The sequence below is a fragment of the Tubulanus polymorphus genome, chromosome 8 (assembly GCF_964204645.1).
Source record: "Tubulanus polymorphus chromosome 8, tnTubPoly1.2, whole genome shotgun sequence".
NCBI classification, from domain to species: Eukaryota; Metazoa; Nemertea; class Palaeonemertea; order Tubulaniformes; family Tubulanidae; genus Tubulanus; species Tubulanus polymorphus.
Window position 1 is genome coordinate 14635472 of NC_134032.1, and position 27254 is coordinate 14662725.

Genomic DNA, 27254 nt, shown 5'->3' on the forward strand with positions numbered 1-27254 from the left:
GAGAACAAAACAAACCGAAAGTTACAAAGTCACCGAAATACTCACCTGCCACAGATCAATTGGGTCATGACCGTGAAGAAAAACATTTTTAAAAAGTGTGATAAGGTTGTTTATCAGGATGCGTGTGGGAGTGTTTTACTAAAACAGGATCCAATCCCACAGTTGCGAGTTAGTTAATTCTGAGTTAAAGTTACCGTAGTTCATTTTCGATGAGTTAAATCAAAGAGTTAAATCTTAACTCGGAACTGTGGAACTGGACCCAGGTGTCTACATGCGGGATGCCCATTTTTATCTTTAATTCTAACTGACGAACTGTTTTTTGACGCGCGCGGAAAATGAAACCGATGAGAAACAAGCAATTTTTTGCGTGGCCTTATGGAAAACTATTAGGATTATAGGGCAAAAAATTGAAAACCCTCTACACTGCTCCAATGCTGCGATCATGCCCATGAAAATAAACTGATGGTTTTCTGACCCACTTGGCTTGGCAGCGTATGTACAACATGAGTCAGTAACCTGACTGTGGTTTAGTTTCACGATCGCATATTTTCACAAACCACATATATATGTTGGTTTAAGCCCATCCGATTATAAAATGCTTACCACTAATGATTAGGTAACTAACTAGTCTCATCGGGTCGGAATCGCCAATATCGGATGGCTCGAGATCACAATTCCATGAACGATACGAAATTATTTCTTATCCGATCCTTAACTCAGGTGAATTTGCCAGTCCCAGTTTATACTAGGCATCGAACTATGGGAAATTGTCGGCAGCAGTCTGTTCGTTCCGAAAATCCTACAATACTCATTACAAAAATAACAAACAGGTGAAATTAATAATATCTATATTTCAATATTAATAATACATGTTTATCTACATTATGATAATCATTAATTACATGTGTTATTTACAACCTTTGCAAAGTTTTTTTTTCCATCTGTTTTAATAAAACTACTGGGCTCAGTTTCACAGAAAGGTTTAGCTCTTAAATCGATTTAATTTCTTCAATAATTCAGTTTATCTTAAATCGCTTTAGGTCTTAATCCTTTTTGCGAAACTGGGACATGGGCCGGTTTTATAGATTGGTATCACCTTTAACCCAGGGGCTAACTCAATTCATTATCAATTAAGTTAGCCCCCGGGTTAAAGGTAATACCAGTCTATAAAACTGGGCCCTGAGTATCGATTCATCAATTCATTTTACATTCGTATCATCAAAACAACAATCATTCAAATTTTCATTCACATTAAAATAAAAAGAATGAAAAAATTTCAAAATAAATTCGTCGATTGTAATAAAATGCGGTCAACCCTCGGTTTTCGGCACAAATTTAGATTCCCTGATTACAAAAATAATTCATTTCATTGTCTCAATAATGATCTTCAAAACCCAGTTCAGCACAGGCCAGGGGCTGCAGTTGCTCGAAATTTGGTTAGAATTACCAGCGGATAGTTGACATAGTGACAATGGAAAACCGGCATACCAGCTATCCCGTTAGATGGCGCCACTGAGATATCAGGCGTACTCGATCAAAATTAGTTCATTTTCAAGTAACTTAGATCTCACCAATTTTTGGTCTTCCAATCCAAAAATTGGGCAAATCACGCATCGAAATAAACTTTGATAAGTGATGATTTTCATATATCATGCATAGAATTTGAGAAATTATTGTTAGATTTTAATTATTGAGTTTGAGAAGAAATCCAGCGTCAACGTCGTATTGTACACTAGCAACACCTGGTGGATTATGGTGGAATTCCGCTTGCCACAGTAATGTTGCCGGTACCCCATTAAAACGAACAGACTTAACGTTATGTAATAAAAACCTACGATATTGAAGATCGGTAACTAAAAATGAATTGAACTGACGCTTCTTCAGAGATTCATTCGAAATGTCTGATGATGGGTAGAAGTATTCTTCTAGATCCAAAAAGTCAACGTAACTCATTCGTTAGTTGTTACATCTTCAATAATCTGCGTGTATCTTTACATTACATCAGACTGCGACCTGTCTAAAATTATTATGACTATATCTTTGTATATATCCTACTACTCTGAAATACCACTAATCTCATGTATAAAACTTGCGTGCGTAACAAACATTTCCAGTAAATATTCCGTAAGATTTTCATATTTGACCTACATACCGTCATAGAAGACTGACCTACTGACCTACTTATTCCAGAAACTGATTAATTTTGCATTAGATGCCATAATTTACGATCTACCATATAAATGCATGAGTTTATACATAATCATTGAACAGTTAAAAACCTCATTATAAAACAATCACTGCTATAAACTGATTCGTCCAGTTCAGACACGGGGGGGGGGGGGCTATCCTCACACGCCAGGGCTTGGTTTTCTTACCCGCTGAAGGCAAGAGGCAAACAAGCCCTGGCAAGTGAGGATGCTGCAACAGGAGTGAATGAAATCTGGATTACTTAAGCTTTATAAGCTGCTTACCTAATAACCTTAGTCTGAAAAAAGGGCTCATGGAGCATGAAATACTACAGTGTCTGATCTTCCACTTGCCCATGGGGCAAGCATATCTGAAATTTCACTAGCCCCCTCCAAAAGCTACTTGCCCTACACTGGCAGTCGGATTGGTGGCACTATCATCTGTTGTATCGTGTGGGAAAAAACTTTGTGACATAAAATTGCACTAGCTCGGCGGACAAGTGATAAATGATAACCTACTTGCCTGATGAGAATATACTTGTCCCGGGCAATCGGACAAGTGCTTAGATCGGACCCTGTACTAGATGATCTTAGGGTGACCCCTAGAATGACATCAATCATTTATACATATTTCAACCGCACAAAATTGACAATAAAATACAAAATAGAAAATCGGTGGTGGTGGACATACGGCGCGCGGACGCAGAAAAAATACAAAATAAAATCATTATGAGATTCATAACTCCTCGTGAACGAAAAATAACGATGAACAATATCAACAAACAGGGTCGAGTTCCACAGGAGTACAACAGCAGACGACCGGGATTCACCTTCTGAATCTAAAATATCTAACATTGGTTTGTGTGAATTCATTCCCGCGAACGTTAAACAATTTCCCTCACAATTCAATACACTGAGATTGTCTACTAATTAACTAATTACAAAACCTCGTCAGCAAAATTAATCAGTAATCAAAATCTAAAACATTATTCATTTATTATTCATGAAAGTTTCTAACCTTCATGCCGTATTTTTCTTAAGTCGCCCGATAAAACCGGGCTCTGTTGCAGCTCCTCAAGTTAAACATCTGGGGCCAGTAACACAGTCGTGACTAAAGTCCAAAAGTGGTCTTACATCTTAAAACTGGTCTTAAATTGTTAGATTGGCTATAGAACAAAGTTGGTCTTAGACTGGTCTTAAGTTTAAGCCATGACTATGCAACCGGCCCCTGGGTCCGGTTCCACAGTTCTGAGTTAAGATCTGACTCTGGGTAAACTCATTGAAAATGAACTAACTTTAACTCAGAGTTAACTCTTACTCACGACTGTGGAGCTGGGTCCTGATGATAGATTTTTAACTCAAAAAAGGCGATCTTTATTCACTAGATTGGTTCTAGAATCGTAAGTGGTTCTAGAATCGTAAGTTAAGTCCGTTTAACCAAAGTCGAGACCGTGGTCCCGATTTGAACAATTGCGAATGAAACAAAAAACGGCGTCTTTGATCTTTAAGACTTGACGTAAGTAGCACAACGATTGTCAATAGAATCAAAACGAGCTCGGTTTTAGACCGGAGTATCTTACATCGCGCTATCAAAATCCTAAGTACACGAAAACTGAGGGCAACAAAAATCAGGTTTTCCGGTAAAAACATTAAAAAACAAAGCGCAAATTATCATAAAGTAGATATTGATGCATACGTTATCCTGAGTGTAAAACTATTCGAACAGATACTGAATTAACATATCACTATTAATACACGATGATTGTTAAACAAACTGTCTATTTATTCATCTATTGTTATCTATTCGATGTTGAATTAAGCACCATTTGTTGTTCAGTAAGTCACAGACGCCCTAGAAACAAACTGACCGATGACCAGTCATTAAGAAAAGTGACCAGTCAGCTGTTGCTAAGCAAACTGACCAGTTTGCTATTGCTAAGTGAACTGACCAGTTTGCTATTGCTAAGTGGACTAACCAATCAGCTGTAACTAAGCGAGCTGACCAGTAAGCTAACCACTGACTGACCGCAGATAAGTAAACCGACCACTGACCAGTAAGCTGACCAGTGACTGACCGCAGATAAGTTAACTGACCACTGACCAGCAAGCTGACCAGTGACTGACCGCAGATAAGTAAACTGACCACTGACCACTGCTAGTTATCACGTCACTGTTTCGATTTGTCGATATTTTTTCCGCACGACCGAGACGGGATCTTTAAACAGAATCGGATCGAGTCTCATCGACGAGCGTATTAACGGCATGTAACCGAACGTACTCGCGAATATATTAATACAGTGTTGCCGCGTTGCGAAATGTTCAGCGCTGAGCCACGTCGAGTGACCCGACGACGACGACGACGACATCGACTCTTTATACTGCTTGCGTTGAGTTACTTTAATCGGTGGAAGTTTCGTAACGTGACTCACGAGGAAGTTCATTAAAATGTCTTCACAGTTTCGCCATTGGTCGATCATTCGCAGCAGAGACGTAGCGAGGTAATTAGTGAACAAGTAATTATAATACCTGAAATTATATAACAATGGACTGAAATTACTAGTTGATTAAACCGATCGGGGATTACTGTGGCAAGTGAGGAATCACCAGGTGTCACTGCTGTGCAGTAGGACATCAATTACTATGGCAATAGAGCATTCGACTTGGGGCAGATTCGTCAAGTGTGCAGTAGGACTTGTGGCAAGTGAGGATCCACCAGGTGGCGCTAAGGTTCGATAGGACATCAATTTATGCGGCAATTGATAATTTCAATTGTGGCAAGTGAGGTTCCACCAGGTGGTACTAGGGTTCAATAGGACATCAACTAATGCGGCAATAGACGATTTCAATTGTGGCAAGAGAGGATCCACCAGGTGGCGCTAAGGTTCGATAGGACATCAATTAATGCGGCAATTGATAATTTCAATTGTGGCAAGTGAGGTTCCACCAGGTGGTACTAGGGTTCAATAGGACATCAACTAATGCGGCAATAGACGATTTCAATTGTGGCATGTGAGGATCCACCAGGTGGCGAAAGTGTGCTGTCCTACTGCCATCTAGTGATGTGGGATATAGGTGTATTAAGCCCTGTATAGAATAACAACGTACCCATGATAAAAAGCAGCACCAGTTAAAACCATTGAATAATCATTGGTCCATTTAGAAGAGTAACCCCAACGAGATCGTTCGTCGTCCCAGAAATGATTACGAGCCGGATATCCGACGATACGATCGGGGAATTGACGCCAGATTGAAAACGCAAAATCAATCTGAAAAATACACATAAAACATTAAAGCTTTTTCAATTGATCGAAAGAAGGAAAATATCATTTCGAGAACATTTTCTGATTTTTCCATATTTTTTTAAATAGCCATAGAAAAAAAGCTCTTGAAGGGGAGATCCGCGCGACATCCGACATTTTAAGGGTATTTTTCCGATGTATCTTTCTACTTTCCGGAAATGTCCGGAAAAGCAATTGATCAAAGTCAAGACGGTGGGGGAGGGGGTGGGTTATAGCGGAATTCCGGAAATATCAGAAATGTCGGATGTCGCACCTAAATGTTCAAGGGCCAACAAAATAAGATTTTTCCAAAACTATCAAAGACCTTCCAAACCCGTAAGAACCCTCTTGACAATTGGGCGTCTTATGACTGTACCTCATCAGTGGTAAGCATTGCGTCATCGTCTAAACTCAATACGGCGTTCGTTTTAATCGAACTGTATGGAAAAAACCGACTACTGATCGTTTTCTCTGCGTTGTTAATGACGACGATTGTTACGTTACGAGGTACCGGCCAGCGGATACGAGACGGCAGCGTCGTCGAACTCTGCCAGATTATTAAAAGCTGAAAAGATATACGAAGATTAGATATGCGAGTTAGCAATCAACTGTGGCATGTGAGGTTTTACTAGGTGTCGCTAGTGTGCAGTAGGACATCAACTACTGCGGCAATAGAGGATTACACTTATGGCAAGTGAAGATCCAACAGGTGTCGCTAGTGTGCAGTAGGACATCAACTTCTGCGGCAATAGAGAATTACACTTATGGCAAGTGAAGATCCAACAGGTGTCGCTAGTGTGCAGTAGGACATCAACTTCTGCGGCAATAGAGAATTACACTTATGGCAAGTGAAGATCCAACAGGTGTCGCTAGTGCGCAGTAGGTTTAGGGTTGTATAAAAGCCAGCGCCACCTATAACGTACCTTTTCTAAAAATGCCGATCGACCGAGTTGTTTAACAAGTTTATACAACGACGATTGCGGATGATAGGAGGAGCCACCGGTCGAATAGATAACAGCTGTAAACGTCCCCACGGGGGAAAACCCGAGATTTCCGTAGTAAAACGGAAACATTGATAAACTAGACGAGAATTCATTCATGTATAACAAGGCGCCGGGAATTGTATTCCAGACCAGTGAAGATTTATGCAGAGCATCTTCTACGCGATTACGTAATATCTGAAAAATGTATGAGTGAGAAATGTTAATAGAATATACATGTTAATATATAAACCATGTTAACATATAAACCATCTAAAATATTCGGATTCGAATTTGTATAGGAGGCCGTTCTATAGTTGTGAGTTCAAGACCTACTCAACTGGCATCAAGGCCCAGATCATAAGAAGTCTGATAGTAAGAAGTCTAAGCTACAGAACTAAGATGGTCTTTAAGTAACAATTGTGTAGATTTTTATTTGGTAATATTTCATATATTTGTCTACTGAAATTTATGTTCACTATGCAATCATCTTATTTTCTTGCCCAATATTTTACACGTGTATCTGTCGTAAAGTCTGTCGAGATATTTTATGTCAGGGTTCACAGGTTCATGGCGAACCAAAATTGAAGGCCATTCAAGAATTTGCTTTCGACAATTCAAGGATATTCATTGATTTCAACAACTTAGAGCCGGCCTAAGCTCATCTTAGTACTTTAGGAAATCTAACAAATGAAGACCAGACTTTTCATTTAAGACCGCTTTTGGAGTTAAGTCACGATTGTCAAGCATGTGTATCCTGAATTTCAATTTCGATTTCATCTGAATTAATTACTAGAGTCGAAAAAACATTTTGGGAAACAATTTTTAAGAATTTAACCATTTCAGTGCGTCTACACCGCAGTGCGGTGTATAAATCAGTGATAGATTTTGCTAGTACATCGCACTGCGGTGTATTGATTTAATTAGTAATTATCTCTCTTGAAAAATGGCAGCACCTGTCAAAAATAGTGAAATACTAGTAACTAACGATACACCGCGCCGCGGAGTAGAAGCACTACAGTCTCCCGTTAACACATTAGGGTGGAATTTTTCAGAATTTTCAAATTATCTCCAGCACTATAGGGTATTAATTAGTCAGCACTGAAAGGGTTAAGGATCGAAATACAAATAGTTACCTCAAGCGTGGACGCGACGATCTTATCAACAGACGAAAAATACGCGTCCCACAGAACTTGAGTTTGTTGACGCAAAGCGAGCACATCTTGGTGGCTGATACTGCGCACTATGGAAGGAACCTGTGGCGAGTAAGGATAGATCAGTGTCGAATATCAAAACGATCAGAAACGCAGAAAAATCAACTAGGACTTTTTTTCCTTACCTGCAACAATAAGCGTTCGTCGCCCCAGACGACGACTTTATTCCAGTCGATCACTTCGCTGAACGGTAATTCCCAGTCGTTGCTGAGTATTACGGGAATACATCCGGCTTGTAATACCTCTAAAAACCTGTAATATATCGATACAAAACAAACCACATCAGATCTCGGCTAGTTTGTGTCAATATGTTATTCTACGACTCACGAGCGACAATTTTCATGTTTTTCGTTTTTTTAAATCGATTTGAAATGTCGATAAATGGTTTTTTCAAATCGTCACCGCGTTGTTGATGATGACAGAACCAATTTGAAAAATAACAAGAAAATGATTTTATATTCCATGAGGATGATGTATGGGCTGTATGGTGGTGTATAGGGCAGTATGATGGTGTATGGGTCTGTATGATGGCGTATAGGGATGTGTGATGGCGTATGGGGCTGTATGAATTGGTGTATGGGGCTGTATGATGGTGTATGGGGCTGTATGGAGGTGTATAGAGCAGTATGATGGTGAATGGGGCTGTATGGTGGTGTATAGGGATGTATGATGGTGTATGGGGCTGTATGGTGGTGTATAGGGATGTATGATGGTGTATGGGGCTGTATGAGTTGGTGTATGGGGCAGTATTATGGTGTATGGATCTGTAGGATGGTGTATAGGGATGTATGATGGTGTATGGGGCTGTATGATGGTGTATGGGAATGTATGATGGTGTATGGGGATGTATGATGGTGTATAGGGATGTATGATGGTGTATGGGGGCTGTAAGATGGTGTAATGGGTCTGTATGATGGTGTATGGGGCTGTATGATGGTGTATGGGGCTGTATGATGGTGTATGGGGCTGTATGATGGTGTATGAGTTGGTGTATGGGGCTGTATGATGGTGTCTGTATGATTTAGGTGTTTTTTCCGTGAATAGATTTTCTTCATTTTCAGTAATGATTTTATGATTGTCCGTTGAGTGCGATGTGTTTTAACGTAATTATACTGGAAGTGCGTCGGTGAATTCTAACCAATCACAACGCTTCAATCTATTGATTAATCATCGACGAATTCAGTTTAAACGCATTAGCAAAAACTGCAACTCGAAAAACATATTGAAAAATCGAAATGACGGATCAGATTGCACAGTTGTCGGTTGATATGAATTACCTGCAGGGTTAAACAATTTAGTTAGATATAACTATATCATTGAACTGGGTCTACTGAATACATTTTCAAAATTCGGGTTTACCAGAATTAGATGGTGATAACTATAAATGCTCAAAGCCTAAATAAGAAAGTCATCGTTTTAGCAGTGATATTCTAGTTAAGAGGAGCCAGGGCCAGGGGGGGGATAGGTAACCAGCAGCATGATCCAGTACCACAGTTCTGAGTTTTAAGATTTAACTGTCATTGGAAATGAACTAATTTCAACTCTAACTATCACATCTAAGGAACTAGGAGGAGGGACTAGTGACAATTATCACGAGGTTATCATCTAGGAAGGAGAGATGAAGGGGGAGGGGGAAAAGGCCATTGATACGGCAATTTGAAAAAGGCAGTGGGATGTAGGGCATGGGCAGCATGACCCAGTGCCACAGTTCAGAGTTTAATCACATCTAAGGAACCTGGGGAGAGGAGGCTACTGACACTTATCATAGGGTTATGATAGGGTTAGGGGGTGATAATATAGGAGAGATGGGGGTAGAGGCTATTTGAAAAAAAGCAATCCGTATGATATAAATAAAGTGATTTGTATTTTTCATCATCAATCAGTTTATACTCTCAGTGTAAGAGTAGGCGAACAGCGTTACACCTGTTAACATATCATTGTCATTATTAGTTTTTCTTTTTTTTTGAATAAACAGCGTGTTATCCTAGTTATCTTTTTTTTTGAATAAACAGCGTGTTATCCTAATTATCACCCACTCGTCGCCCCATTCACATACACCCACTCACCCACTCTCGCTCTGAACTTATTAACAGACAGCGTGTGTAATCATGTTTTTTTGATATCAGAACAGAATTAGTTCCCACGTTGTTGCTGCTGCTGTTGTTTTTTGCTGCCGCTGTTGCTGCTGCTGCGGTGTGGGGGTGGTTGGTTAGCTGCCGCTGCTGCGGTGTGGGGGTGGTTGGTTAGCTGCTGCTGTTGCTGCTGCTGTTGTTTTTTGCTGCCGCTGTTGCTGCTGCTGCGGTGTGGGGGTGGTTGGTTAGCTGCTGCTGCTGCGGTGTGGGGGTGGTTGGTTAGCTGCTGCTGTTGCTGCTGCTGTTGTTTTTTGCTGCCGCTGTTGCTGCTGCTGCGGGGTGGGGGTGGTTGGTTAGCTGCTGCTGCTGCGGTGTGGGGGTGGTTGGTTAGCTGCTGCTGTTGCTGCTGCTGTTGTTTTTTGCTGCTGCTGCGGGGTGGGGGTGGTTGGTTAGCTGCTGCTGTTGCTGCTGCTGTTGTTTTTTGCTGCCGCTGTTGCTGCTGCTGCGGTGTGGGGGTGGTTGGTTAGCTGCTGCTGCTGCGGTGTGGGGGTGGTTGGTTAGCTGCTGCTGTTGCTGCTGCTGTTGTTTTTTGCTGCCGCTGTTGCTGCTGCTGCGGGGTGGTTGGTTAGCTGCTGCTGCTGCGGTGTGGGGGTGGTTGGTTAGCTGCTGCTGTTGCTGCTGCTTTTGTTTTTTGCTGTTTTTGCTGTTGCTGCTGCTGCGGGGTGGGGGTGGTTGGTTAGCTGCTGCTGCTGATGCGGTGTGGGGGTGGTTGGTTAGCTGCTGCTGCTGCTGCTGATGCGGTTGGTTAGCTGCTGCTGCTGCTGCTGATGCGGTGTGGGGGTGGTTGGTTAGCTGCTGCTGCTGATGCGGTGTGGGGGTGGTTGGTTAGCTGCTGCTGCTGCTGCTGATGCGGTTGGTTAGCTGCTGCTGCTGCTGCTGATGCGGTGTGGGGGTGGTTGGTTAGCTGCTGCTGCTGATGCGGTTGGTTAGCTGCTGCTGCTGCTGCTGCTGATGCGGTTGGTTAGCTGCTGCTGCTGCTGATGCGGTTGGTTAGCTGCTGCTGCTGCTGCTGCTGCTGATGCGGTGTGGGGGTGGTTGGTTAGCTGCTGCGGGGTGGGGGTGGTTGGCTAGTTTAAGTTCAATTTGTGTAGGAATTATAATTAATATTGAATAAGAGAGAGTTGTTTGTATCGTTTTGGTTACAGACGTTACAGTAGCAGCTCGTCGGGTAATTTATTATATATACATCGGAGATAGATAGATTGTATACAAATTAATCCGATGATGATAAGACGTTGTCGTCATCGCCGTAGTAACGAGAGAAGAGCGAGATGAAAGATGCGGGTTAACAATGGTTTCAGATGTTTATCGTCGCTTCACTAATTATAAATGAACCTTCAAGATGTTTATAGATTCTGTGGTTGAGGGTAACACGTTGATTCCTTAGAGAATGCAGCACCGTGCTGTGCGTGGTTATCTTAATTTCCTCTTTTTGATTATGGATTCATTCATTTTCAGCTATTTCGATTCAGTAGAGAATCAGAGAAGAATCATAGGAATCAAAGAATACTATTGGAGGGCAGAATCTAAGGAATCTAAAGGGGAATCAGAGTAAAACATGGAGGAATCTAAGAATCAAATGATTCTGAAGATTAATCCGAGTAAAACATGGAGAAATCTAAGAATCAGAGTAAACATGGAGGAATCTAAGAATCAGAGAGAATCAAATGAATCTGAAGAAGAATCAGAGTAAAACATGGAGAAATCTAAGAATCAGAGGAGAGAATCAAATAATACTATTGGAGGGCAGAATGTAAGGAATCAGAGGGCGAATCAGTGGAAAATATAGGGGGAATCAGAGAATCAGATTTGAAAGGAATCTGAAGAATCTGGAGGAAAGAATCGGAGCAGCGTCATTACTGTTCGGCTGACAGTCGAGATCATTAAAGGGTCACATTGTTCAGTCCTTCGTGTTATGAATGATAGATTCAGTGCAGAGTGCGGCTGCGGCGAGCGGGGAAAGGCGAGACTATCGTTTAGGGAAATAATACTTCGATATTTTGTTATTTATATCATGAGATTAGGAATTCATATCTGGCGATATCATTTTGCTGATTGAACCGCGTCGAGATGCATTATTCATAAACAACTCACGAAGAATAATCTCGAGCGTGGTCCTACATTTTTGGTCGCGGGCCAAATTTTGCCCCGTGTACATTTCGACACACGCGTGACGTAACAACCGTTAACTTTGAGTTAAAGTTAAGTCTAAGCAGAAGAAAATTTTCAGTAAAAGTATCCCGCCCTTTACTTTGGAATAACATCAGTGAAAATCTAAAAAACATGGAAAATTCTAAACTGTTCCTAAGAAATTATAGAAAGCAACTTTGTGCTTGATTTTATCATACAGTTATTCGAACTAAAATTATTGTTTTTGGAATATTTCAGAAAATAACTGGCTTATTAAATGATTATATCTTAATCAAGCTGTTATCATAGTTTACTTTGATTGCATTTTGTGTGTTAAGGGTTGACTGTGAGCATATTATTTTCTTTAATGCATTTCTCTTTTTTTCTTTTCTCTTTTCAGGGACCTGTTTTATACAAACTATTCCTTAGTTTCTACAGACCCCCCCTCCAGGTCTAATTTACTGTATTTTGTATTATGCTTTGTACACTATGCTGTAAATTATATTTGAAAAATAAAGTGTTCAAATCAAATCGAATCAAAGTTAAAGATATTGAGAAAACATTTATTCGAGCGGTACCTGAACGAGCCGAGTCGACGTCCTCGCGGTACTAGACAAAACGTAGAATCAAACAACAAATCTTTATAATCATACCTGAAAAATAGAAATAAAAACAACTGTAGAATATTAAACATGAATGCGCTTAAACATTTCTTCGTCACTGAGAACTAAAATTGTAATGTATTAAAAAAGAATCACGATTTTTAAGTTTGTATTTCGCGTGTGGTGTTTATCACTGGGAACACAGTGTAGAATCAGTCAATAGACTTAAGGCTTTACAGCAGGCTTAATATTAACCATTAACCTCATTCACAGGTAGCCATTGAGAGAGGGAAAGGGAGAGAGGGAAGAGGGAGAGAGGGAGGAGGGAGAGAGGGGAGAGAGGGAAGAGGGAGAGAGGGGAGGGAGAGGGAGGGAGAAGGGAGAGAGGGGAGGGAGAGGGAGGGAGGGAGAAGGGAGAGAGGGGAGGGAGAGGGAGGGAGAGATAAGGGAGAGAGGGGGAGGGAGAGGGAGGGAGAGATAAGGGGGAGGGAGAGAAGGGAGAGAGGGGAGGGAAGAGGGAGAGAGGGAGGGGGAGAGAGGGAGGGAGAGATAAGGGAGAGGGGGAGGGAGAGAGGGAGAGAGAAGGGAGAGAGGGGAGGGAGGGATAATATAACTGATCAACTGTAATAGAGTGTGATGTAAAATATAAGAGCTTTATTTGTCGATGCTAATATATAATATTTCCAGCCCAAATACTGAGTAAGAGTTTCAGAATAGCTATCACAGATCTTAATGCGTAAATGTAAGTCTGAATTCTATTGTATTTCAGTTATTTTACTGATAAAAACTGACAATTACTGAATTGAGAATTAACACATTTCAAATACTAAATACCATACATTAGTGAGATGAGGTCAGATGTTTAGATGACATATGCATAAACACAAAGTACGACTGACCGGTCACTACTGTGTTTAAGCCCTATTCATGACCACAGATCACATGTCACATGAGCCTGTCACATGTAAACTCTAGATCTCATAACTATCAGTGACATCATTTCAGCCAATCAAACCCTAACCCTAGGTCAGCTGACCACCTGTGACATGATACTCCTAGTCAGCCAATCAAACCCTAACCCTAGGTCAGGTGACCACCTGTGACATGATACTCCTAGTCAGCCAATCAAACCCTAACCCTAGGTCAGGTGACCACCTGTGACATGATACTCCTAGTCAGCCAATCAAACCCTAACCCTAGGTCAGGTGACCACCTGTGACATGATACTCCTAGTCAGCCAATCAAACCCTAACCCTAGGTCAGGTGACCACCTGTGACATGATACTCCTAGTCAGCCAATCAAACCCTAACCCTAGGTCAGGTGACCACCTGTGACATGATACTCCTAGCCAGCCAATCAAACTATAACCCTAGGTCAGGTGACCACCTGTGACATGATACTCCTAGCCAGCCAATCAAACCCTAACCCTAGGTCAGGTGACCACCTGTGATATGACATTCTTAGCTAGCCAATCAAACTCCTTGTCAGCCAATCAAACTATAACTGTAGGTCAGGTGACCACCTGTGAAATGCTATCAGAAATTGAAAGCTGTTTTCTGTTGTTATGAGTTTAAGGGAAAAATAATAGACTTTCTGTGCTTGAAATAATGTTGTTTTACTGCCAATAAAAACAAACACAGAAGCCATAGAAGAATAAACACAGAAGCCATCAAGAGATCTGTATGTTCAGGAATCTTTATCCTTTCCTCAGTACACACTCGTACCAGTAGATCGAGAATCTCCTCTCTCCATCTCCTCTCCTCTCTCCCCCTCTCTACGAGCAATAAAATGTTCAAAAGTGTTTTAAAGCATTGATAAGTTATTAGCCATCTGTTTGTTTTCTGTGTTGATAACTGATAACATTCTATTAGTACCTCTACACATCACCTACAACCCCTGAATTACACATCACCTACAAGCATCGATATCTCACATCACAAGCATCGATATCTCACATCACAAGCCTCGATATCTCACATCACAAGCCTCGATATCTCGAGTCACAAGCCTCGATATCTCGCGTCACAAGCCTCGATATCTCACGTCGCAACCCTCGATATCTCGCGTCACAGGCCTCGATATCTCGCATCACAAGCCTCGATATCTCTCGTCACAAGCCTCGATATCTCACGTCACAAGCCTCGATATCTCACGTCACAAGCCTCTATATCTCACGTCACAAGCCTCGATATCTCACATCACAAGCCTCGATATCTCGAGTCACAAGCCTCGATATCTGACGTCGCAAGCCTCGATATCTCACGTCACAAGCCTCGATATCTCGCGTCACAAGCCTCGCCATCTCACGTCACAAGCCTCGTTATCTCACGTCACAAGCCTCGATATCTTGAGTCACAAGCCTCGATATATCGCGTCACAAGCCTCGATATCTCACGTCGCAACCCTCGATATCTCGCGTCACAGGCCTCGATATCTCGCGTCACAAGCCTCGATATCTCACGTCACAAGCCTCGATATCTCGCGTCACAAGCCTCGATATCTCGCGTCACAAGCCTCGACATCTCACGTCACAAGCCTCTATATCTCGCGTCACCCTTGTTGCAGAATTCTGTTAATCACATTAAAATTCCGAATAGATTCCGATGAAAGCGTCTAGTACTAAATGTGTATAGAAAGCTTTCTCCATACATCGATACAGCACCATTCGCAGTTGCTTCAGGCATAGAATGCAAAATATAAAACCAAGATGAGCGCATGGGCCAAAAATCTTAATCTATTGTTACTCAAATATTGAGAAAGAGGAGAGAAAAGAGAGAAGAGAGGAAAGAAAATAGAGGGGAGAGAAAAGAGAGAAAGAGAGAGGGGAGAGATTGCTGGAGACTATACCGCTTGTGAGAGCTGATGGGAAAACACTTAGAAATTCATTAATCTTGATTAAGATCTGAGAGAACTCAAGTTCATCACGAAAAACACTGTTCAGAGAGAGGAGAGAGAGGGGCAAGAGGAGAGAGGGGTGAGAGGAGAGAGGGGTGGGAGGAGAGAGGTGAGAGAGGGGCAAGAGGAGAGAGGGGGATGAGAGGGGTGTGAGAAGAAAGGGGTGAAAGGAGAGAGAAGTGAGAGGAAAGAGGGGAGAGAGGGGTGAGAGGAAAGAGGGGAGAGGGGTGAGAGGAAATAGGGGAGACAGGGGTGAGAGGAAAGAGGGGAGAGAGGGGTGAGAGGAGAGAGAGGGGAGAGAGGAAAGAGGAGTGAGAGGAGAGCGGGGTGAGAGAGAGTTAACACATTCATAGCACGGACTACAGATTGTTGAGAGAGCGAGAGAGAGCGATGATGTTACAGATGTTGCTGAATGATGCTGTGTGCTGTCTGTAGAGAGCTACAGATCTTTGATTTCTCACTCACTCAAGTGAAGTTGAATTGATGCATTTAATGCAAATCAATGATTTAACATTAGATCAATATGTTGGTAATGTATCACAATCACGGCTCAAATAGCAACTAGGTGACCGTTTATCCATCCTGTTAGATTCAACGGGGTAGCACCACTCTTATTTCACTTTTCTTCCCGACTATTTCTGTTGTTTTCCCTGGCTTGATCCGATAAGAATTCAATCCGTTAACATAGGCGTCCCCAAGGGGTGCGCGGGGTTAGCGGACGCACCCCCTTTTCTAATAGCTAACTTCTCAAGTTACTACGTAATGTTCAAGATTTTTCTTACCAATTTGACTAAAGTCTTTTACCTCTAAATGATTCAGAGCCTGGAAAACGTCTCTAAAGCCTCCAATTTTTAAAAAGTTTTTTGGGGGTCGGCCCACCAAACACCAGACATTGTGCTTGGATGCTGGATTGATGCTAATTCAAACCCCCTATGAAAATTCCTATGGTTAACACAGTCAAACACATACAACATAGACGTAAACTGTTTGATTATACGCATGATCAAACCTCCACATATTTCACTGACTTTTCCCGGATTTTTTTGTGTTTTCCTGAATTTTTTTTCAAGTAAAAAAATTCCCCGAATTTTCCCCGATTTCCGTGATTTTCAGGTTAGCGGCGTCGACCTGTTCGATTCGTTCAGCACGCAGTAAATAACAATAGATGTCTTTTAAGCTCCTTTAAGAAATTGGAAATGATCATTCTTCACTCTATAGCCGCGATCTGATGGCGCGGACCCGAGTCAAATTTGTCCCGTGCCTAATTAGAGATCGCGTTCACACGTAAACCACTAACTCAATACTAAACAATGCTTAAACAAAGCGATTTGAGTCATTTCCAAAACCAGTAGTAATTCAGACGCAATCATTTGTCCAGTGTGAAAATTTAGCTCGGGCCTGGTCCGACGTATTTGGTCGGGGCCGCCAGGCAGGGCCTATTTGGCACCCGTGTGAACAATTGTTGGGGGCAAAATGGTGAAATGCTGAACAATATTCAACACCCCTCAGGAAATACATACCCCCCCCGGTAATCAATGAGTTAGAATCATAGAACGTGTCCTCTGCTAACACTTTGCAATTGATCATAGTTTAAAAAATATGCCTAAGTTGATAATCATAATAAAAATAATAATAAAAATAATAATAATAATGATAATAATAATAATAATAATTGACATTTATAAAGCGCAGGTATCCAAACTAGAGTCCTATTCAAATGCGCTCCGAATTTGGTATTACCGAGTTTGAGAGCATCCTTTCAATTGTGTATTTCGCAATCCAAACATATTCATTTTCTTTAGGCGACCATTAATACAGACATAGATAAAAATTCATCATCTATCTTAGTGTTGTCGCAAGGGAACGTGATTCTGTATGCCAGACGAGAGAATCGCGCCACTGATTGCCGTATATATGATCACAACCAACATCGGTTTATATCTGATTTATAAATCTCAGATCTGTCATCTTGAAGCTATAACAATATTCATATCATATTCTCGGTCTATTTCTGGATATACGCAGTGAGACCCGATATATACAGATACATATCTCTCTTATCTTTATACAATAGACGGTCAACTCAGATATTTTCAAACAAGATCAAATTATTCCAACTTGAGAGTGATATCTCATTGGGACGATACAGACTCCTCTCAAGTCGGATCTTTTGACTTGAGAGTGATATCTGAGTTGGATGGCACAGTAGACTCCGCTCAAGTCGGATCTTTTGACTTGAGAGTTATATCTGAGTTGGATGATACAGTAGACTCCGCTCAAGTCGGATCTTTTGACTTGAGAGTGATATCTGAGTTGGATGGTACAGTAGACTCCGCTCAAGTCGGATCTTTTGACTTGAGAGTGATATCTGAGTTGGATGGCACAGTAGACTCCGCTCAAGTCGGATCTTTTGACTTGAGAGTTATATCTGAGTTGGATGGTACAGTAGACTCCGCTCAAGTCGGATCTTTTGACTTGAGAGTGATATCTGAGTTGGATGGTACAGTAGACTCCGCTCAAGTCAGATCTTTTGACTTGAGAGTGATATCTGAGTTGGATGGTACAGTAGACTCCGCTCAAGTCGGATCTTTTGACTTGAGAGTGATATCTGAGTTGGATGGTACAGTAGACCCTGCTCAAGTCGGATCTTTTGACTTGAGAGTGATATCTGAGTTGGATGGTACAGTAGACTCAGCTCAAGTCGGATCTTTTGACTAGAGAGTGATACTTGAGCAAAATTGAAATGAAATCATGGCAGGTTTGGGTATAAGACTAAATTCTAAATTTAACATGCGGGCGGGAGGAAGAGAGAGCAGAGAGCGAGAGAGCGAGAGAGAGCGAGAGAGAGGAGAGAGAGAGCGAGAGAGAGCGAGAGAGAGCGGAGGGAGAGGGAGAGGAGAGAGGGAGGAGAGGGAGAGGGAGGGAGCAAGAGAGAGAGAGGGAGAGAGGGGAGAGGAGAGCGAGAGAGAGAGCGAAGAGAGCGAGAGAGAGCGAGAGAGCGAGAGAGAGCGAGAGAGAGCGAGAGAGAGCGAGAGAGAGCGAGAGAGCGAGAGAGAGCGAGAGAGCGAGAGAGCGAGAGCGAGAGAGAGCGAGAGAGAGCGAGAGAGCGAGAGAGAGAGAGAGAGAGAGAGAGAGAGGGAGCGGGGAGAGGAGAGGGAGGGGAGGGGAGGGGGAAGGGAGGGAGAGAGGGGAGGGAAAGAGGAAGAGAGGGAAGGGGGAGGGAAGGGAAGGGAGAGGGAGAGGGAGAGAGAGAGGGAGAGAGACTAATAAGTGAAATAAGAAATCCCAGGATCACAGACTGCAACAGACGAAAATCAAATGTAAAGAAAAATGTAGTCCAATTTCAAGACAAATTATAGGAGTGAATTAAACCACAACCAAGAAATAAAACAGTGAAATATAAAGTTCAACATTGAAATTTATCAACACAAGATGATTTTAATCTCTTCAGAGATGAAACCAGCTTATAACTGATGTTTAAAATTAAATCTCAAGTTGAATTGAACAAGCCAAGGTACAGATAGTTCGGCCAATTATTAGTTGAAATACGATTTGACTAGCAAAAAAGTCAGTAGTAAATTGGTACGTTCAATTTTATAACGCAGCAATTAAGACTAAAGACCAATAAAACTGATCCAGGTTCATTGTAAATTTCATAACGGATGATCTCTATGCGTGTGAGTAGAGGTCAATCGCTGGTCCTGTCCGGTCCGGTGATAACCGATGTGCGCGCGTGAATGCATAGATCTGGCTAGGTCCATTCAAAATAAGTCAGTTCCTAGTCCGGACCAAATAAGAACTGACTAACCAGCGCGAACTCACGTTCAAAACATGCAAATATTTACAGTCAGTCTATCCACAGAAAAAATTAAAATATTTTCCAAGTTTTACCGACTGACAAAAAACAGTTTCAACAACGCAATGAATAATTAAAGGGCCCTCATAACAATTTAGACGAGTGCCTTCCGAGGGTTTTCTGTTTACAAACGCTTTTCCCGGAAATACTTCACACAAATCCGATAGTCATATAGTGTAGTGTATGATATGTTTTTCGTTATATCATTCGGAGTTTGATGGGAAATAATTATTGGTTCAATAAGGTCAACGAAATGATAGTTAATGATATAGTCGGTGAATGATTAGGTGATGGCAACCAGACACTACTGGGTTCTTACAGATCGACAAATCCATAATTCCCTGATATTTCCCTGACCCTTGACCGAAAATTCCCCGATTTAATCATAAGATATCCTCAGTGGCAGCTGTTTCTTATCAAGAGGTTCCCTGTGCTACTCGACACAGCAAGACCAGCAAGGGCCCAAAATTTTAAAGTCTCTGATTTCGTAGAAATGAGTCAGAATTCCCTGATTTCTGTGCAGGCAAAAATAATCCAGAATTCCTTGATTTTCACTAATTTCCCCGAACCTAAGAACCGTGATATACAGTGGCCAATTACTGATGAGCCGTGAATGCAATGAGTGCCGATAAAACCTGTAAATATTGATCAATGATAGCTGGAAATAATTACTGTGTTGATCGGCTGCCGCTGGTGATGTTTGTCGATTACTACTGATGAAATGTTTTGATTGGTTCTGTCTAAACACTGCGACACTGTTAGTCAAACAAGGGACATCTAGTTAAACATCATTCCTGTATCGAACTACATAGAAAAACTGGGGACATCCAGCAACATCTCTTATCAGATGAAGGGACATCCAGCAACATCTCCGATCAGATGAAGGGACATCCAGCAACATCTCCGATCACATGAAGGGACATCCAGCAACATCTCCGATCAGATGAAGGGACATCCAGCAACATCTCCGATCACATGAAGGGACATCCAGCAACATCTCCGATCACATGAAGGGACATCCAGCAACATCTCCGATCACATGAAGGGACATCCAGCAACATCTCCGATCACATGAAGGGACATCCAGCAACATCTCCGATCACATGAAGGGACATCCAGCAACATCTCCGATCACATGAAGGGACATCCAGCAACATCTCCGATCACATGAAGGGACATCCAGCAACATCTCCGATCACGTGAAGGGACATCCAGCAACATCTCCGATCACATGAAGGGACATCCAGCAACATCTCCGATCACATGAAGAGACATCCAGGAAGAAAGACACTCTAAATATTTGGATGGATATATGAAAGCTGTGGGTACTGGAGTGTGTAATGGGTAGTGTAGTGTGATCTGTGTGCATTTGTGGCCAGCACACAGATCACATTGTTCAATGGGGTTTGGTCCAAGACTCGCGAGATTTTCAACAACACGGAAGTAACGTGTAATAAATGGTGACTTGAATTGCATGACTACCTACCACCCCTCATTATTGTTGGAAAACTAAACGTTCGGCACTGACTAAAAATTAGTAATAACATTTTAGAAATGGCCAGAATTTTAACTTAGGTTCTATCTTATTTTTATTTTACGATTGTGTTTGGTATAATTTTTTTTTAAACGGCCGTTAAGGCTTCATGTTTCGGTCTGCAATTCACTGCAAATAGTTACGCAACTACGCACATTTCAGTGTTTTATGGCAGCTGTACACTCAATCGGCGCCGTTCGTGACTAGCTTCACTGCGGAATTATCATTAATTAACATCGCCATATCACATCATCAACTTATATTGTGTCTTAAAACCCTAACAGCCGAAATAATTGAAATGCACACATGATTTCTATCATTGAAAATTGAGAGAGTGGCCATGTTTGTGTTCTGCTGCTTCGCGTAAATCCCGCGCCGTGGCGCAACCGCGCAGAGTGGGGCCGATACGTCTAGCAACATCTCTGATCAGATAAAGGGATATCCAGCAAAATCTCCAATCACATTAAGGGACATCCAGCAACATCTCTGATCATATCACCTAAATTATGGGTTTAATCTAGTAATGCTAAGCGAGATAAATGACTAATATATTCTCTGCAACAGCCGTTTATACATGATAATAATGGAAATCCGAGTAGTTATAAAACTTTTTAAAACCGAAATTCAACCATATGTGACATAAGTATACATACCACATCACATGCCCTACATTTCCCCACCCAGCATTCAGAAAACAGAAACGGTGCAATGATTGAGTCGTTGATACTAATGAGAGTAAAGTGAGTATGACACATCTAATGAACAGGCAGCAGGCGAAAGTGTCGGCAAGTGTCTCATCGAGATTCATGGCAAGCTGTTAATATACAAGTCACAGGGTAAAAAACCGTGGTTACAGGGAGGGAGGCAGGCAGGGAGGGAGACAGGCAAGGAGGGAGGCAGGCAGGGAATGAGGCAGGCAGGGAGGCATGGAGGGAGGCAGGCAGGCAGGCAGGGAGGCAGGCAGGAAGGGAGGCAGGCAGGGAGAATATATATATGTACATGTACATCTCAGTGTTTTGGAATTGTTTATGGTATTTCAGGATATTTCAGACACGCGCTATAGGCTATAAACACACTACCAGACACAGTAAAATACACCGCATTATTTACTGCATCGTTTGTTTCAATAGATTTTTATTCACTGATGAAAAATATCTCGCTGTCTGTGTTTGTATCTGCTCGCTCTCTGCAGGTCATTTTTAGGTTGACGTTTATAAGAATTGAAGTTAAGAACAATGAATAATCACATGTGATATGAGCATGTTACATGTAAACTCTAGATCACATGACTACTTGTGACATCATACTCCTAGCCAACCAATCAAACCCCAACCTTAGGTCACATGACCACCAGTGACATCTATATCCTAGCCAGCCAATCAAACCCTAACCTTAGGTCACATGACTATCTGTAACATGGAATCCTAGCCAGCCAATCATAGCTTAACCCTAGTTTGGCTGACGAACTGTGACATGTAATCAGAAGCCAAGTCAGTCCTCACTGAAATCCATTCACAATGTTCTCATGACTTTTAACCATTTTTAACCACATTATAATTCAGAGAAACAAAACAAGCAAATAAAATTCATTATCATAATTGTTGATAACTTTATTTTTGTGAATACATCACAACCTCTGAAGATGTCAAATTGTGTAATTATGATATTTCATGAAATTAATAAAAGGAAAATTACTTACAAATATCGATATTTTAGTAACATCGAGAATAAACTGAAAACCGAGACACAAAATTTATAATAAGCGAGATCTGGTGATTTCGATATTATCTGACAAAAGTTACTTATCACTGATAGGTAAAACTTCCCATAATTCCAAGTCCACAACATATTCTCCAATTTTTCCCATTTCGTGCCATATTTTCTTCAGTTTCAAGTTTGCTTTTTTCGCTTTATCATCGAGAACTTTAAGAATGCCGTACGCGGCGGAGAAAGCCATAATAACCCTGCCGCCCGGACGTAGGTGTCCGTGGGCTCCGGTTATAAAACGCCCGATAGCCTCGTAGCCGGGGTCAGCCATAGATCTGTCCAGCATCGTTAAATCATCAGCCATTTCGATTGGCATGAAATTATACGGAACGTGCCAGAAAATCAAATCAAACTTTTCATCTTCGCGAATATTTTCGTAAACGTCGGAATATCGCACGTCTCCCGGGACGGCGTAACGCTCAAAATTCACTTTAGTATTCTCTAAAGCTTGTTGGTTGATGTCGGTTGCCAACATGTAACTGAGCTTCGATTTATTACGTAAATAATGTACGACGCTCATGCAACCAGTACCGCATCCGATTTCTAACATTCTAGCGCCCTCTACTGTCTGTTCCGGTAAATTCAACGCCTGCTGTTCATGACCGTTCAGGAAAAAAACGTCGAGAAAATTAACGAATTTCTGACCGCAAAATTCAAACTCGCGTCGACCTCCGTTTTCCGTCATAAATTTCTGATTATTTTCGATCAGTTCTTGACTTTCTTCAAACATGGCTGTCCGTTTAGCGAGTTCTTCTTGATCGAGAAAAGCATCCACCATTTTGCCGAGGAATATTACTAAAGATGAGTTGAATTTAAGACACTGACGACAGCAGATAGACAGACGTTTAAACAGCAGTTAAGACCAGACGTTTAGACAGTGGTAGCGGGTAATAATGCAACGTTTCTGGTAGTGTGATAATCCTTAGAACAAAATTCATCCTCATGAATTTATTTTTGCTAGTAATCAGTACTGCACAGGTTGCGTGTGAGATTTGACAATATGAAGGCAATCCGATATATTCTGAACATTTACTCATAATCAATCATGAATATATTAGAAATGTGTTAACAGGCCGAAGTGCTGATTTTGGCGAACAACAATGGCTGCCGTTCAGCCATCTTGATTCTGACGGGGCCAGTTTTTGGGCTGAAGATGTGTCTAGGGTAGATACATGTGTAACCCAAATATCAAGACATTACATTGAAGCGTCTTCAAAACTTCCTAAAATAACTGGATTCCGTCTATGGACGGACGAACTGACGGACGGACGAAAAGTGAACAGTTATCCGAATAGTTATAAAACTTTTTAAAACCGAAATTCAACCATATGTGACATAAGTATACATACCACATCACATGCCCTATATTTCCCCACCCAGCATTTAGCAAAACAGAAACGGTGCAATGATTGAGTCGTTGATACTAATGATAGTAAAGTGAGTATGACACATCTAATGAACAGGCAGCAGGCAGAAGTGTCGGCAAGTGTCTCATCGAGATTCATGGCAAGCTGTTAATATGCAAGTCACAGGGTAAAAAACCGTGGTTACAGGGAGGGAGGGAGGGAGGGAGGCAGGGAGGCAGGCAGGGAGGGAGGGAGGGAGGCAGGCAGGCAAAGGAGACAGGCAGGGAGACAGGCAGGCAGGGAGGGAGACAGGCAAGGAGGGAGGCAGGCAGGGAATGAGGCAGGCAGGGAGGCATGGAGGGAGGGAGGCAGGCAGGCTGGGAGACAGGCAGGCAGGGAGGGAGACAGGCAAGGAGGGAGGCAGGCAGGGAATGAGGCAGGCAGGGAGGCATGGAGGGAGGGAGGCAGGCAGGGAGGCAGGCAGGAAGGGAGGCAGGCAGGGAGAGTATATATATGTACATCTCAGTGTTTTGGAATTATTTATGGTATTTCAGGATATTTCAGACAGCTATAGGCTATAAACACACTACCAGACACAGTAAAATACACTGCATCATTCACGGCATCGTTTGTTTCAATAGATTTTTATTCACTGATGAAAAATATCTCGCTGTCTGTGTTGGTATCTGCTCGCTCTCTGCAGGTCATTTTTAGGTTGACGTTTATAAGAATTGAAGTTAAGAACAATGAATAATCATAGGTCAAGGTCGTTGATCTCAACAGTCACGATCACAGGGGTTTGGCGATGGGCTTGGATTTTATTTCCGGGTTGTTGATAATCTCGCGAGAATGGCGCTAAATATGAACTGCGAATAAATTCAAAATATCACGGAAATACCTTGTGTTTATATTGTTTATTTATCCGCTATAAAGTTCTGATAAACAATTGGTCGTTAAGAATCATTATCAGACGGTCGTCACGCTTTACTATATAAAATCACAAGGGATGAAACGCCAGGCCTCCGCTGTACTTAAATTTTCAGCCAGAAAGTTGGGACAGTCACGTGACATTCTGATGACGTCATCGCATTTAAAACTTCAACACGAAAAGTTAACATATTCACAGACCGATATCAATTGTCAGATTAGGATTCATATGAAATTAATAACTAATAAAGAATAAATTATGATCAAATATATAATTCATAGAAAAAAATTGCATTTGAATGTAAGTTATTCTCAAATATTTTTCGTATCATAGTTTCCATCTTATATGCTTCAGGTTCGCGTTCAGTCAAATAAGAAGCGTTAAGTCACGTGACTGTCCCAACTTTCTGGCTGGCACAACTCTGAAGGCGTTTCATCCCTTGTTATTTTATATAGTAGCGTGACGACCGTCTGATAATGATTCTTAACGACCAATTGTATATCGAAACTTTATAGCGGATAAATAAACAATATAAACACAAGGTATTTCCGTGATATTTTGAATTTATTCGCAGTTCATATTTAGCGCCATTCTCGCGAGATTATCAACAACTCGGAAATAAAATCCAAGCCCATCGCCAAACCCCTGTGGTCACGATGGCAGACGATTAGGTGTATGACCTTGATAAATGCTTTCAGAACCAGTAACACCCCCACTAACCACACATTCAGGGGCATATCCAGAGACCAATTTTGATGGACTTGTCAAAAGGGCACTTTGACGTCCAATAAGGCGTAGTCCTGCACTGAAATGGGGAAAAGGGCAATTTTAAAGATTTATGTCTATAATTCCCGATGATGTATGTATCTCATGAAGTCTTCCTCCTCTCCCTCGATCAACAGTTGTAGGTTTCTGTGTACAAACATTGACTGAAGGTTCAGTACACTACGGGCATATAGTACCGGCAGAGCACTCAGAAACTCAGACACTGGATGTACGAGCTATGGTTCACAGAAAGGAATTCACTGATTCAGTGAAAATGTTTACGAATAGTTCGCTAACTTAATTTGTATAAAGTTGCACAGTTGAAAGTTTACGTGAACTGGGCCAACGGTCTGACCTGTGAATCAATAGGAAGCAGTTCTCATCAGCGCCATGACATTTTTTTTCGAGAAAAATTACCGGATATGACCGACTGTGAGCCATCTTGAATTTCTTTACTGATTTGCGATAAAAACTTAACAAAACATTCTTTAAATAATCAGTTTGCTCGAATAGCACTTCACACCGATGAGGCTAGAACTTGTGATAACTAAAAAGGCTGTCTGACATCGCCGTATTGAGGTTTTTTTAATGTATGCATGTCTTTCTCTCTCCCTTGTTGAATCAAAAATTAGCAACAACAACAGCAGCTTCCGTCGGTAAAAAGCCTAAGAGGAAATGAACACCACAAATCAACTGGAAAAATGTTCAGACAATGGCCTAAATACAATATACTAGTTACGAATAAACGGCTGGGAAAATGGCAGCAGCTCGCTGGTCCCAACTCACTTATTGTTATAATTATTATATATGTATCATAATTCCCTAATTCTAATAATAATGATAATAATAATAATTATTCATAATTATCTTAATGCCGAGGGCAGTAATCATGAATTATGTCGCGTTATTCCAGCGCTTTCAGGCATAATCTATACACATTTTGGACGTTTAAAGAAATACACGACAAAAATTGAATTTATAGAAAATGAAGTTTCAAAACGAATTTTACGGGATGAAAGAGTTTGCGGGAGATGATACGACAAAATACCGGTATTAGGGTTCGGGGCAGCGGAGGATGGTTCGTATATAACTAGTAAAAATGTTATTTGAGGTCTGTTTTTTTTCCCTTTTAACTTTTTTACCTCGTGAATCCAATTCAGATATCAATCTGTTATCTAAAAAAAAAAACCAAATATTGACGGAGAAAATCGATGGAACATCTGAGAGTGTGGAGACATTTGAAACTATAAAAATCCCATGAAATATCATAGGATTCAAAGCAAGTTTTAGGTTGATTCTGGTGTATTTAACTTAACAGTTTAAAACAGAAAATGAATAAACTGTGATACTAAAACACCAGTCAAATGAGATCAGCTTTTACACTGTATATGCCTACATATGACTGGTCAATTGTGTGCACGTACTAGTAACATAGCTCACATGTGACATGAGCATGTTACATGTAAACTCTAGATCACATGACTACTTGTGACATCATACTCCTAGCCAGCCAATCAAACCCTAACCCTAGGTCACATGACCACCAGTGACATCTATATCCTAGCCAGCCAATCAAACCCTAAACTTAGGTCACATGACCACCAGTGACATCATTATCCTAGCCAGCCAATCAAACCCTA

The 27254-nt window shown here is 41.4% G+C and overlaps 1 protein-coding gene across 1 annotated transcript in view; it reads right to left on the reverse strand.

Moving 5' to 3' along the window:
• Window positions 1–857: 857 nt before the first annotated feature.
• The window catches only part of LOC141909570 (exostosin-1a-like), a 34586-nt gene continuing 8189 nt past the window's right edge, over window positions 858–27254 (reverse strand). Inside the window, exons 2-8 of the mRNA XM_074800027.1 lie at window positions 12499–12573; window positions 7784–7910; window positions 7581–7700; window positions 6388–6642; window positions 5841–6029; window positions 5292–5452; window positions 858–4712 (exon numbers count right to left, since the gene is read on the reverse strand). Coding sequence (XP_074656128.1) covers window positions 4349–4712; window positions 5292–5452; window positions 5841–6029; window positions 6388–6642; window positions 7581–7700; window positions 7784–7910; window positions 12499–12573 — 1291 coding nt within the window. The 3' untranslated portion in view covers window positions 858–4348. The remainder of the gene's footprint in view (window positions 4713–5291; window positions 5453–5840; window positions 6030–6387; window positions 6643–7580; window positions 7701–7783; window positions 7911–12498; window positions 12574–27254) is intronic.